Source organism: Stylophora pistillata, chromosome 7 (genome assembly GCF_964205215.1).
Source record: "Stylophora pistillata chromosome 7, jaStyPist1.2, whole genome shotgun sequence".
In the NCBI taxonomy this organism is placed as follows: Eukaryota; Metazoa; Cnidaria; class Anthozoa; order Scleractinia; family Pocilloporidae; genus Stylophora; species Stylophora pistillata.
In genome coordinates, this window is record NC_142525.1 from 21,168,604 (window position 1) to 21,182,614 (window position 14,011).

Sequence of the window (14,011 nt, forward strand, 5' to 3'; positions counted from 1 at the left end):
TTACATACAACTGAACTAGTCTTGGACTGAAATCAGTCACCAAAGGCCGAGTTTCAGACTCGTGAAGTTTTAGCACGTGCTCGCTTAAAGCGATAGCAATGGCAGCGACCTAACCGAAAAATCTCCTTGATTACATTTTAATAATTCGACTTGATCGCTATTTTTAAAGTGCACCTACACCCAAAAAATTTTTTTCGCTCAACGAAGTAAGCTTATTTTTTTTGAGTATTTCTGCGCAAAAATTTTTTTATTTGCTCAAATCTTCAATTTTCTATGCCCAGTCAAAATACGGAAAATCGGCCGCCATCTTGCCCCACGACCGAGTTTAAAGAGGAATGGCTCTAGTGGGTAATGTGACGTCAAATCGAGAACACGAAAGTCTGCTTTTCACACATTTTCACTTGTTTGGGAAGGTCGTAGTCGATAATTGTCCGAAAATATGCCGACTAAGTGTGTTGTAGAAGGATGTAGCAACGTGCGAAATTTGCAAGAGGGTATCGCGCTCCATGCAATCTTCATACAACACACCTAGTCGGCATATTTCGGACGATATCGACGACAATCTTCCCAAACAAGTGAAAATGTGTGAGATGCAGACTTTCGTGTTCTCGATTTGACGTCACATTACCCGCTAGAGCCATTCTTCTTTAAACTCGGTCGTGGGGCAAGATGGCGGCCGATTTTCCGTATTTTGACTGGGCATAGAAAATTGAAGATTTTAGCAAATAAAAAAATTTTTGCGCAGAAATACTCAAAAAAATAAGCTTACTTCGTTAAGCGAAAAAAATTTTTTGAGTGTAGGTGCACTTTAAGTAAAAGTTTGGTTTCAGGGTTTTGACTGGATTGTTTGAATTTAATTTATGCCGGTAGGTGAAGAACTGACGAGTTTTATCTAGGGCAACTTGCAACGGTGGTCACGATGAGTAAATTTCATTGCTGTGTTCCTGGTTGCAATGCAGATAAGCGTTACGACCTTGAAAATAAGTTATCGTTTCACAGATTTCCGCCACACTCCAAGAAAGAGCTTAGAGATGGCTGGGTGAACAATATCCGTAGAGATAAAGGAGAATATTTTGAGGTAAATCAGTGTTTTTTTTATGCTGGCAAGGAGCTTGACATTTAAGCTTAGCTTTCAAAATTAAAGGTTCTTTCGTGTTTCTCAGATAACTGACAGCACGAGGGTGTGCTCTCAGCATTTCAAACCGAGCGATTTTAAGCCTCTGGATAACAACGGTCGAAGACTTTTAGAAGAAGGAGTAAAACCTACTATATTTTACTGGTCCAAGGAGAGGAAAGAAAGGAGACCACTTCATCGAGTAGTGTAAGGCTTTCTAGTCATCTGCTTTGTGGTTTCACTTAAGATGTTAATAGTACATTGTAAGTAAATTAATGGAAATTAATTTAAATCAATCCTAATCCGTCATCATGTTGATTCTAGGCTACGCGAGTCTGAAAACAGTGACTTGTCTGTTGAGAAAGAAGGCCCCTCAGAGCTAGAAGTTGCACAAGCAGAAACAGCTGCAGCCAAAGCAGATGCTGAAGCCGCAGAGGCCGCGTTAGAACTTGCCCTGGGACTCCTGAAGTCTTCCCAGAGGGATTTGGTTGCAGCAGAGGCTAAGATCAGCGCTCTTCAAATCCAAGTTGACATTTCACGTTTTGGGCTTCAAAGATTTCAGGCAGACGATGATAGTATAAAATTCTACACTAGATTTCCCAGTTATAACCATATTCTAAAGGTATATAGTTTGTTAGAGCCCTCAGCTGAACGAATGACTTACATCTACAGTGCAGGTATGAATGTCCAGGAGAGTCGGCCATCTGCAAGGACCATGGTTCTTATCGATGAGTTTTTTTTATTTCTTGTAAGGGTAAGGGTAGGTCTTTTTGCCCAAGACTTAGCAGATAGGTTTAACATTCACATTGCTACTGTAAGTAGGAAAGTTATAACTTGGGCAAACTTTTTGTACTTTTTTCTGGGGAACCAGGTTATCTGGCCAAGTAGGGAAGAGATAGATTTGCACATGACAGAGGGTTTTAAGAGGTTGTACCCAAAAACAAGGATAATACTGGATTGCACAGAAATTTATGTTCAGTCACCTTCATCCCTATTGTTACAATCGCAGTTGTACTCTACTTACAAGAGCAACACAACGCTTAAGGGTCTAGTAGGTATTGCCCCTCATGGAGCTATTACTTTTGTATCAGCCCTTTACACTGGATCTATATCAGATAAAGAAATAACTAGAGTTTCAGGAATATTAGATCTTTTAGAACCTGGAGACACTGTGATGGCTGACAAGGGCTTTGAAATAGGTGATATGCTAAGGGAAAAAGGGATAAGTTTAAACCTTCCTCCATTTCTTCATTACAGTGGCCAATTTAGTGCTCAACAAGTCCAAGAGACAAAGCAAATTGCCAAACTGCGAATCCACGTTGAGAGGGCGATACGGAGAATTAAAGAGTTCCACATTTTTGATTCTCATATCCCTCTCAACTTAATGGGTACAATTAATCAAATTTACAAAGTAATTTGCTTATTAGTGAACTTCCAGGGACCACTGATAATGTCATCAGCATAAGGATAGATAATACATGAGAAAAACATAGTTAGCCCACTTTACTTTATGGTAAACATTGTGGAAAGCCTACAACCAAAATTCTGTCAAAGGAATTAGATAGTGTACAATCAATACTGTGACAAATCCAGGCTATGCCTTAGGCAATAAAAGGTCATGCGACAAGAAACAATTATTGGTTCATTGTAAATAACCTTAGAGATTGACCAATACTTTTAAGGGAGTATAGTTGCAAGAAATTTGCCAGGATGAATTTTTATTTCATTGTACAACTGCAAACATGTTTCTTGAAGACCCAACAGTTCATTATTAAACATTTATATCTGTAGTTGGTGAATTTTATTCAATCCATGCAAAGACTTCAATTTTTTTCATCCCCCTTAAATACATTAGTGGTATTAAAATCTTGTAAGAGTGGGAATATCTGTCTTCAATAGTATGCATTAATGCTGTTTCTTTGTATTGAGAAACTGAAATAAAAGAAAACATCTTAATCAGAGTTCTAAGTGTTACAAAACCTTGACACAGTAATAGATTACTGCCGAATCATCAAGTCTTGAGGACAATACACTTAAGCTTGAACATGCATAACCAACTTATTGTTGTTCATTTAATTTCTTTTAAGTTCATTCTGTGTACAAATAATAATAATAATAATACTAGCTAGTATGTACTTGAAACAGAAATTATTAGGAGTTTGCACATTTCAAGGTTCCTATTACTTCAAATAAAAATCAAAAAAGAAGGCATCCACATTGTCTTTGGCAGTCTGAAAAAATTCTGCATCATAATAAATTCTTTCACAGAAGAAAGTTGTCTCATTGATATAACAGAAAAAGTCATTCCATTCCAGTCCAGAAAGGCCCAACTGACACTGCACTTGGTAATAGTATTCATGGTTTCTCTTCAGTGATAGCTGCTTGGTTACAGGGTTTTTGTAAATATAAGGTACTCCATCAAAATCAGTTGAGCCTTCCTTGACAACTTTGGTTTCGAAAAGTCCAAATGGGAGGTAACCGTTCTCCTCAGCTGAGCGGTCATACACTTTCCTATCTGGTGAGCAACCAAGCCATGGTGACCTAGGGTTTATTATCAGCTCAGATGGAAACAAATTGACCTTTCCCTGTTTTGCAGTATTAGCATATACCATCGCAGCAACAGGCTCCATGTCGATACCTCTTTGCATGTCTGCAGTAACCACTCGCCGGCTTGGATTCAGCTGGGTGACCAGTGATTCAAAATTTGTTTTCCTTTTGGCAACTTTTCCGAACTTGCTCGCTGTTATCCATTTTTCTCGGAGATGATACCACATCTCATTATTACTCTGTGAGATTGTCTGTTGTTCCAGCTGGATTGCAGTATCTCTAGTTAAACCCAGAGAATCTAGAGCAGCTTGCTTTTCAGCACTTAAACAAACTGAAACATTGTTAGTAAATCTTTCACCAGCTGTTTCAAGCGGCAGATCTGGAAAAAATGTACAAGAGTAGTCCTTAATGATATACTCTTTTGATAGTTTTTGTTGGTATGAAAGTACACTGCCCCGAGCAGCATTACCAAAGGAAATAGCAACTGGAGATATTGATGGCATTTTACTAGCTGATGGTAACACAGTTGCCATAAGTGGTTGTGGCTTGAGAGATGTCATCATTTCAGCATGCATTAGGGGGTAAGCAGTTGTAGGACTGTACAGGGTACTTTTAACAAACTTGGTGTAATCTGCCCCTGCTTCTGGCTTCTTAACCATTAAATCTTGAATAGCCTTGTTTGCAATCTTTCCCTGTCGAGGAACACTCCACATCTGTGGCAGGCTAGTGCAAGTAAGTTCATCTGGCAGCGATTTTAGCCCAAGATGTTTGCAGTGGGACATGTAAAAGAGCAATCCAACCACATGATGACAGTATCCACTAGCTCCTGCCACACAGGAACACTTTCCACAAATGCTCTTGTCTGCAAGGCCAATCTGTACACTGAGTATGTGTGGTGGCTCACTCTTTTTCATAGATCTGTAGCACTTTGATGTTACTTTGACATGGTTAGCAGAATACTGAACTGCAAAAAACAAGACTCAGTTTGGTAATGCTTTTGTCCAGAAAGCACTGCAATAATGTTAACTAAAGATAAAAATATATTTTGTAAACTGTCATCTACTGAAAGCTTAATCAACTAGCATTCATCTTTCTTGGTTGCATGTACAGTGTTAACGCAACCAAAAATTTAAAAAACAGGCTGTTGTTTAACTTAGAACCGCAAATATCTCCAAATTAATTATATACTTTACCTAAACAAAACAATATTCGAGTTGTTAATTCTGGACAAATTTTAATTTTCAATGTTATGAAATTTTCTTGGTATTTTGATCTTAAGCTTATTTGTATATATATTTATTTTGTAGTCATTTAGTCCACAAGGATTTCCTCTACCTTAATATTAAGTAACACCCGACGATTTTATTTAAAGTTATATTTGCACAATTAGAATTTAGGATATCCCAGACTTTACTTACGTTTCTTATCGTAAAGGTAGCCAGGTTCAGCGAAAAACTTGTAGGCTTTCCTTGTATGTTCGCATCCCGACGCATTCTGAGCAAAACTTTCAACTTCTCCGAAAGAAATACCAGGAAATTTGCTCAAATCTCTGGACTCCACACCTGTGAATATAAGAAAAATTATTCGAGTTCGCCCTGAACAACGAGACTGCAATCAAATATGCTAGCATTTTTGTTGTGAGCAAGAAGCCTACCTCCAATTACAGAAACTCACCTTCGCGTTCAGTCGAAAGAGCTTGGCTACCAGCAGTCGCCATATAATGCAAAACTATCCACCCTGAAATTCAAACCAAACTATCACTCAATATTTTCGTTCTAAAGGCTTAAATATCCGTGTAACACAGCACTAAAGTAGAATGAATCACAGCGATTTTTGGGTGACGTTGACGCCATTGTTATCGCTTCAAGCGAGCAAGTGCTAAAACTTCACGAGTCTGAAACTCGGCCTTTGGTGACTGATTTCAGTCCAAGACTAGTTCAGTTGTATGTAAAAATTCTAAAGAGATATTGTCCTATTATTTTCTTGTGACATTATGACAAACAAACGCCTTAAGAGACCTTTAACCTTACCTTTGTATCTATTCCGCCCACTCGCGCTTTGTTGGTTGTCAAGGAAAGACTGAATAGCTTGCCCTCCAGTATGGCGTTGCTAAGGGAAAATCAGTCACGTGACGGTTTGTTGCAAAAGGCCTAAGTTCTAATTTGCCGTAGCTTCCATAATGCTCTGAGGCGTAAATCCAAATAACGAGCGTTTTATTCAAGGAAAGCGCATTTTTTCGTTTACTAAATTATAGATTAGAAATGTTTTGGTATGTTTCGGAAATTTTCCATTCTCGTCAGTGTAGGATGAGGTGGAAATTAATAAACCGCGGAGTGAAAACTTACCCGTAGCGTAAATTTTGTTGTTTACCAAATTTAAATGCCTCGGCTCAATCTCGAGCTAGTAATTTAACGGTGATTTATAGTACAACACTTTTGTGGGTAAATGTATTTATATGAGCTTCAACAAAGAGAGTTCATTACTCAATCTACAAGGCATGTAAATGAGAGAGAGCAAAAAGCTATGTGTCAACAGTTGTGTTCTTATACATGTGTAGCGAAATTTAAAGTATACGTATCTGTTTTAGATTGAATCGATCCCAAGAGAGGTGACAAACTCAATTGGGATGTCGTCTTTAACCTTAGTTAACAATGACTGATTTGCCAGCCTGTGACGAATAACGCAGACATTCTCAATCATACATGAACATGGCAAATAGGAATCTGACCATTACCTTTTCTTCACTATGATTTTTACTTAAATTCTTATACAACTTCCACATTCATCAGGGTATGTTGTCCAACTTGTGAAATTAAAGCCATCTAAGTTATGGTAGAATTTTAAGCCAAGTAATGTAAACTGTTGCCTGAGACTTCTTTTCTAATTTCATGTTAACAGTGTATTTTTTTTAAATCCATAGGGACAAGATAGCTCAACAGCACAGCTATTCTGAGGTGAAACATAATCTTTGACTGGCTTATGATGAAGGTGAGCAATTAGTAAATAAGTGTCAATTACCAGTAACAAATTTGCTCTCAATCTGAAGCTTTCGGTGGTAAAAATGATGGACAACAATCACTTTCAAGTGACTTATTACCTTTTTTAAATGACCTGACTAAATCATTTAAGGGAATAAAATTAGGTAAGAATGCTTGATCAAAATACTTTACAAATGTACTGTAATCATCTTCCAGGATTGTAGCAATTTCAGAGCAACTTTTTTCTTGTGAAGAGTACTTTTTACCTCGTCTGATAACTCATAGTCATTAGCATTGGGAAGCCAGTTATTCTGCATTAAGAAGGTTGCATCCCATACTTTTGTATCAGACTGTAGTTGCCTAGTGGCCTTCAGGACAAGAACTTGTATTTTTGCCAGGTGGTTTTCATACCTATTGGCACAATATCTGGATTTGGGGTTGCGGTTTAGGTTGTTGTGTAATTTTTCAAGCTGTATGACTTCAGGTGTTCCGCTTTGGGGCATTTTTTACCCTCCTTTTTGCTTCATCAATGGTTTCAAAACATTCTACCATTCTTTGCCTTTTCCTGGTTGCAAAATATGTTCATTGAGCCAGGTGAAGGTTGACATAATTTTTTTTTTAGGAATTTTCTATACTTTTTTTTTTTTTAATTTTCTCTCTTCTTTAGGGGTTTTCTGAAGGGGAAGAGGCTAGACAGAAGTTATTAAAGAAGAGAAGGATACATCACAGCTGGCTAGAAAAGAAAGATCTTGCATACTACAAAACTACAGGGTTTTGGTGGGTGCTGTTCTTGGAACACCAAGGTGTTTACTGTTTTCTTTGTCGAAAACACAAGACCCTCGATACCCAGAACAATGCTGCAGTATTTAGCAGCAGCCCAGGTACAAGGTACCAGACAGAGGTGCTACAGGAGCATGCAGTGACAAACATGCACAAAGCTGCTATCGAGGCTGAGATGAACCAGAGGGTGTCTGTCTTTCAATGACAATATGAAGAAAAGCAGGCTGTTTGCAAGTGTTCTTTTCAGTGCCTTTGCTGTCTTGTACTGGCTGGCCAAAGAGGCAGTGGCCAAAACCAAGTTCTTTTCATTGTTGACTCTGTTTTGTGTTGTGGGTGTGGATAAGATGCAACACTTTAACCACAAGTCCCATGGTGCCATGGGAGAAATGTCCCGGCACATTGGGACTGAATTGAAGAATTCCACTGTACAACAAGTAAAGTAATCAGGGTTCTTTGGGCTGCTGATTGATGAGGTGTCAGATATTGCTGTCGCTGAGGAGTTAATTACCTTTGTGCAGTTTTGGAACGCAAGTTCTGGTAGTGTAGAAATCACGTTTCTGAGAGCAAATGATATGCTAGCAGAATCTGATTCTGCGAATCCAATTGTCTCGCGGCAGAACTAAATGATTGTGAATTTTCAGTGGATCATTTAGTTGCTCTTTGCACCGAAGAGTGTCAGTGATGGCTGGAAAAAAACAGTGGGGTTGCAGCGAGGCTGAAAGACCTGAACAGGCATGGTGTCAGCATCCACAGCATCTGTCACAAGCTGTTACTTCCTTGTTAGAACACAAATGAGGGCCTTGCCTATATTCAAGAGGTGGAGGGGTGGCACCTTCAGGTGTGGAACTTCTTTGACAATTCTCTTAAACACATTGCAGCATATCTGAAGGTTCAGATGTCAGTTAAACAGCTGCAGGAGCCTTCCAAAGAGGCAAAGGAAAAATGCATGTGGAGATTTGCCAAAGCTACATGAGGGAGTGCATAGAGATTATATACCCCCTGATGCTTACTCTGAAGCATTTTGAGGAACAGGCTGCACAGGCATCAGGCTTCCTAGGAAAGATGCATAATGCTAAATTCATTGGTGTGGTCACAATCATGAATCACGTACTCCCTATCTTTAACAGACTGAGCTGTACATTCCAGAGAGGAAAGGTTTCTTTTGCACACATTCAACCAGCACTTGAGAAGTGTATCAATGACCGGAACAAGATATTGCAGACAGAAAATCTTATTGCTGAGTTTCAAAGTGATCTTTCTCAAAATGGCAGACTGAGAAGAGCTGAGCTTGCTCTCTCTGACAGAAATGAGCAGTTTCGCAGAAATTTCCCGATTAAGTATGTTGGTTCACTGAAAGAGAGCATTGAGAGTAGATTAGCCACCTTTCCACTTCTTTCTGCGTTCAACACATTTAATCCAGCACTTGTTCCTGAAAGGGAAGACCCAGGATTTCTTGAGTATGACAATGCGAATGGGAAGCTTTTGGCCCAGCAGTACTTTGACACAGAAAGTGACAGAAAGCAGTTTTTAGGCGAGCGGCAAGTTCTGAAGTACGACCTGGTCAAATGGAAAAAAGAGTTGCCAGACAAAGTTAAAGGGCCCCCAGCTAGAAAAGACTCCACTGTGATACCAACTGACTGGTGCCTCAAGAAGTTGCTGCAGTTAAAAGATTTGTTACCATTCAATCTTCCCCAGGTTGCCAAAGTGGCAAATGTAGTGGTCTCCCTTCCAGTGTGAAATGCATGATTTGAGAGAGGAGCAAGTGCCTTAAAGCTTCTCAAAACCAGACTTTGCATTAGAATGCAGAATGACATAGTTGACACCCTTCTATGCATTTTGATCAATGGGCCAGCAGTAAAGAGCAAGGAATTTGAAGATCTAGTTAATTTGGTTGTTTTATCTTGGTCGGCAGCTAAACCCTGTGGCAAGTGCCCTCCAAAGATTATTAACACAGCACCACCACCTTTGGCTGGTCCAGGATCTGCATGTGAAGATGTTCCTGTGGTAATTGTACACGATGTTGGTGCACAGGCAACTGATGATGATGCCCAGTTACTCCATTCTATTGAGGAAGAAGTAGAGGAAACCTCCAAAGCCTTGGAGCTATCAGATTTGGATGCAAAAGAGTCTGATTATGACTCTGACTGAATTTTCTTAAACTTCAAGAAAGTTGTCACTTTCTCTTTTGACAACTTTATAAATTTGGGTTAACTTGTAACTGTACAAAGAAAGGAGGCTCTAAAAAACAACAGTATTGTTTTGATGTAGCTATAGCTGTGTATTAAAATAATCAGATTTTCCCAGAGTACCATTCTTTATTACTAAAACTAGATAGAGTAAGCGTCATTGCAAGAAAATTTCTTTTCCAGGAAAATGCACACCTGGGAGATGTAAGTTTTAAAAAACCTGGGAAGCATGCCCCTGGACCCCCCTAGAGGTTTGGGCCATAATTTGGCCCTCAATTTTATTAGGGTACCTGCCTACTCACAAGGCAGTGCCCTTCTACTTCAAAGGTCAATGAAAACCCTGAATATGTAAAAATCTCTGCAGTTCACCCACTAAATTTACATGTGTTCAATTTATGATCAAAGCTCAAAGATCAGATATTGCATAATGTGGCAATGTTAACATTAAATCTTCTCAAAAACAAAAATTTCAGACAAGAGGAATGTACATGGCATCTGGCTGTCTTCTTGTAAAAGAAATTGATCAGCTTTGATGAAGGACTACTCGATATACCTACAAACATAACTCAATAAGTCAAAGGGTGCTGATATCATCCAGAGTGTGATTGACATATCTTCCTTCATGAGAATTTCGGGAATCCTAAATCCTTTGACAGATCACTTTTGCTTGCAAAACCAACAATTTATTTTTCACTGGACCATAAGTGGAATCAGGAGAAAGTGAAACCTTCTGATTCTCACAAGAGCCTATGACTTTGCTTACAACCCCAATTCTAACTCCATTGCCAGTGGAAATTAGCCCTCATAAAAGTGATTACCCTGTGTTCTGAGAAAAAAAAATTTGGAGAAAACTTTTTTTTCCTGCATCAGCCTCAGTCCTTATGGAAAGAAACTGTGACCACAAAACTTGAACATGCTACCATTCCCCTCAGAAGAAAACATACCTTTGTTTTCGTTTGATATTATTGAGGAGACCAACAGTATGTTGTCGAAACTTCACAGTCTACATCCCAAGTAACTATATCATGAGACAAATGAATAAGACACTTTGAAAGTGTATTCACCACTGACAAACCATTACCTATTTTATGATGTAAACCTCTTATTGTAAGCATCTTGTCCTATATTTTTTTGATTGGATAGTTTTATTTTTAACTGAATGTAAATGTAATACACACTGTATGTTAAATAAATGAAGAATTGAATTTTAACTTAGAACAATTAATTTCAGAGAGCCTTGCAGTAATCCAAACTGAACTGGAACAACTGAGACAATTGGTAATTGATGAGAAGACACTGAGTGAGTCAAGTGGACTAACCACCATCAAAGGTCACTTCAGAATATAAAGTTATCTCAGGCCATATGCAATATCTCTTACAAGGAAGTGGGAGTAAAATTAATAGGCAAACTTGGATTTGTGGGGTTGCAGCAACAATGGTATTTGTCATAAAGTAGTCTTTAGAGAGGAGAGTAGCATCCTGCAAGCACCTAATACATGCTTGCCACAGATTAGGGGAAAATAGTTCATCAAGGTCAGGGAAAGTTGGGAATTTCACTCTGATTAAGGGGAAAGTTTAGTTTAGTTTCGTTTATTAGCTTTGCCAACTGGCAGGGACACCGCAACAGCTTGTGCCAATTACTGCGGGCCCAGTAAACCCACCCATCCCACCCCAGGGGAGGACATCCATCACACAGTAATCTCGTGCGTGGGAAATTAACGACGGTCTCCTACCCCCAACCCTGCAGGAGATGGGACCTCCATTTATTCGTCCCTATCCGAGAAGACTAGAATATCTAATCATTTCTTGATGTTATAGAAAGGTAGCAAATTCTTCTCAATTATTTTAAGACCTGGAGTGTTGGTCCGGCCAGGGCACGAACCCTCGACCTCGCGCACAACAGTCCAGCACACTATCCATTGGGCTAACTGGGCGGCGGTTAAGAAATTTACACCTTTGAGATAAGTCGGTGAAAATTGACTTCTTTGCCATGATAACATCCTATTAACCTACACTTTACTTTTTCCCTCTTGTACGTTTTTTATTTCCTTTTTATCCCAGAATAATTGTAATTAAATTTAAGAAAAAATGCTAGTTTAAATTATTTATTTCCTTTGATTGTGTCACTTTGAATTGTTGTTATGACTTAATAGTAAATGATAGACGGAAAAATTCAGACAAGAAATTTTGATCTTTAGGGAAAGATAAGCAGGTCAAACTAATCCTTGAAAGTATCGATGGATTGAGGAAGGACTTGAAAGATACACATAAGACAGGTAGGTGAGTTAAATTGAAGGGGAAAAGCTTAGATACTGTGGGGTCCTTGCCTTTATGATACGCATTTGAATTTGAGTTTCATAGGCAAATGTATTGAAATAAAAGATATCTTATACAGGGTTCGACACCTGGCTACCTGCATTGCTAGCCACCGGGCTAGTGATATCTAGAATTTACTGTTTCGAAACACAATTTGGTAGCCCGGATCAGTTTCCCTCGAGGACTACTTCAACCCCAAACACGCAAACCTTCCTCTAAACTTATTGGCAAGGTCTTCTAAAATGATAAAGAATGGTACAAACGCAATTGCGAGTATAGGGGGCCCAGACAAGCGACGAGTCTGGTTGTTTATTCGAAATATAAAGGAATGTGTGGGAGAATATTGAAGAGTGTTATTATCGTAAACTTATATAATGAAATGTCTGAGTTAAAGCTCAAAATAAATGTAAACCTACCTCACTTGCTGTTTATTGTCGTTTCTGTGGCTCTAAATGGCGAATTTGAGCGATTTGGTGGGTTTTGCGTCGACTGTTACTATACGTTATATGAAGGAGACAAGCTTGTCTCCTTATAACGTATAGTTAGGTTAGTGATGCCTTTGTGACACTGATTTGAATTTGATTTTCATAAGCAAATGTATTGAAATAAACAAAGTGTACGTTATGCCTTTCTGAAATGCAAGGCTTTACTTTTTCTTTCCCTCCCTTTTTTCTTTGATTTTGTCAACTGAAATTGTTGTCATGACTTAGTATAAAATGTTAGAACGAAAAAAATTAGGCAAGAAATTTTATCTTCAGGGAAAGAGAAGCAAATCAAAGAAATGTATGAAAAGCTTGATGAGGTGCTGACGTTTTTGAAAGGCACAGACATGACAGGTTAGTGATTTAAATTGAACGGGAAAAGCTGAGATACTGTGGGGGCACTTACCTAATGACATTGATCTCATTTTTATTTTCAAATTATTTTGCAAATATATTGAAATAAACAAAATGTATCGTTTATCTTAAGTAAATATTGTCAGTGGAGTAACCATTCCTTACATTTTTGTTGTGTCAAAAACAACTCGTTTGTTTCTGAGGAATAGGCAATATCTTACATGGAGATGCCTAAAGCCACTGTTCCCGGCCGAGGGAAAAAGAAAAGGCTTTGAAGTGTAAATGATTCTCCTAGAATTTAAACTAATTTCCTTGAGAGAGATTTTGCACTTACTCTCATTTATGAAAGTGACGAGGTTTGTAACTTGAAAGTGACCTATTCCAATGCTTTTCTTGTGAGTTGTAGATTTTCAATGAAAGGTTTTGGACTCTTGAAAATTAAGAACGATTAAATAGAATTTTGAAAATTGCATTTGTTATTTTAAAAGACAGAAAACTGGAGTGAAATTTCTATATTGAAAGGAAACATGACACCATATTAGTATTATTTTGCTCATTGTGAAACTTTTGCTTGTCAATTATGATAGCTTACTATCATCTTGCATACTTCAAAGACCATCCTATAAGCTGCACCATTTCCCCTAAGTTTTTTGTGGTTGCTGCCACAAAACAATGGTATTTGTCGTCAAGTACACGTTACAGAGTAGCATCTTCCAAGCACCTAAGTTATTCTTGCTACAGGCCAGGGGAAAAAATGCGGATCTTCAAGGTCAGGCAAAAGGTGGAAATTTTACTCTGTTTCAGGAGAAATTTACACCTTTGAAAGAAATCAGTGAAATTGACTTGTTGGCCATGATAACATCCCAATAACCCTACACCTTAATTTTTTCCTCTTGTACATTATGTTTTTGATTTCCTTTATCCTAGAATAATTGTAATTAGATATAAGATAAAAGGCTAGTTTAAACTATTTCTTTCCCTTTTTCGTTTGTTTCATTGTTTCAACTGGAATTGTTGTTATGACTTAGTATAAAATGTTAGAAGAAAAAATTCAGACAAGAAATTTTGATCGATAGGGATACAGAAGCAGATGAAAGAAATGCGTGAAAAGGTTGATGAATTGAAGTGTGGGAAAGATGAATTTAAGACAGGTTAGTAATTTAAATTGAAGGGGAAAAGCTTAGATACTGATGGGGCCCAGCCTTTTCGACACTCATTTGAATTTGTCTTTCATCAGCAAGTGTATCGAGAGAA

At 38.3% G+C, this 14,011-nt stretch overlaps 2 protein-coding genes across 5 annotated transcripts in view; both read left to right on the plus strand.

Moving 5' to 3' along the window:
• The window catches only part of LOC111344020 (uncharacterized), a 42,122-nt gene that overhangs the window by 468 nt on the left and 27,643 nt on the right, over positions 1-14,011 (plus strand). Inside the window, exons 2-6 of one of the 4 annotated variants that reach the window (XM_088727589.1) lie at positions 6,582-6,649; positions 10,837-10,905; positions 11,456-11,881; positions 12,680-12,757; positions 13,834-13,908. In XM_088727589.1, the coding sequence (XP_088583715.1) occupies positions 12,703-12,757; positions 13,834-13,908 (130 nt within the window). In that variant the 5' untranslated portion in view covers positions 6,582-6,649; positions 10,837-10,905; positions 11,456-11,881; positions 12,680-12,702. Of the gene's footprint in view, positions 1-6,581; positions 6,650-7,306; positions 9,725-10,836; positions 10,906-11,455; positions 11,882-12,679; positions 12,758-13,833; positions 13,909-14,011 lie in introns of those variants that run through there. The other 3 variants (XM_088727590.1, XM_088727591.1, XM_088727588.1) reach the window with 3 other exon arrangements.
• LOC148727048 (uncharacterized) lies at positions 816-2,904 on the plus strand. The gene is made up of 3 exons (XM_088726212.1): positions 816-1,078; positions 1,164-1,321; positions 1,439-2,904. Exons 1-3 carry the CDS (start codon positions 920-922, stop codon positions 2,577-2,579), a joined length of 1,458 nt encoding a protein of 485 aa, XP_088582338.1. The 5' UTR covers positions 816-919; the 3' UTR covers positions 2,580-2,904.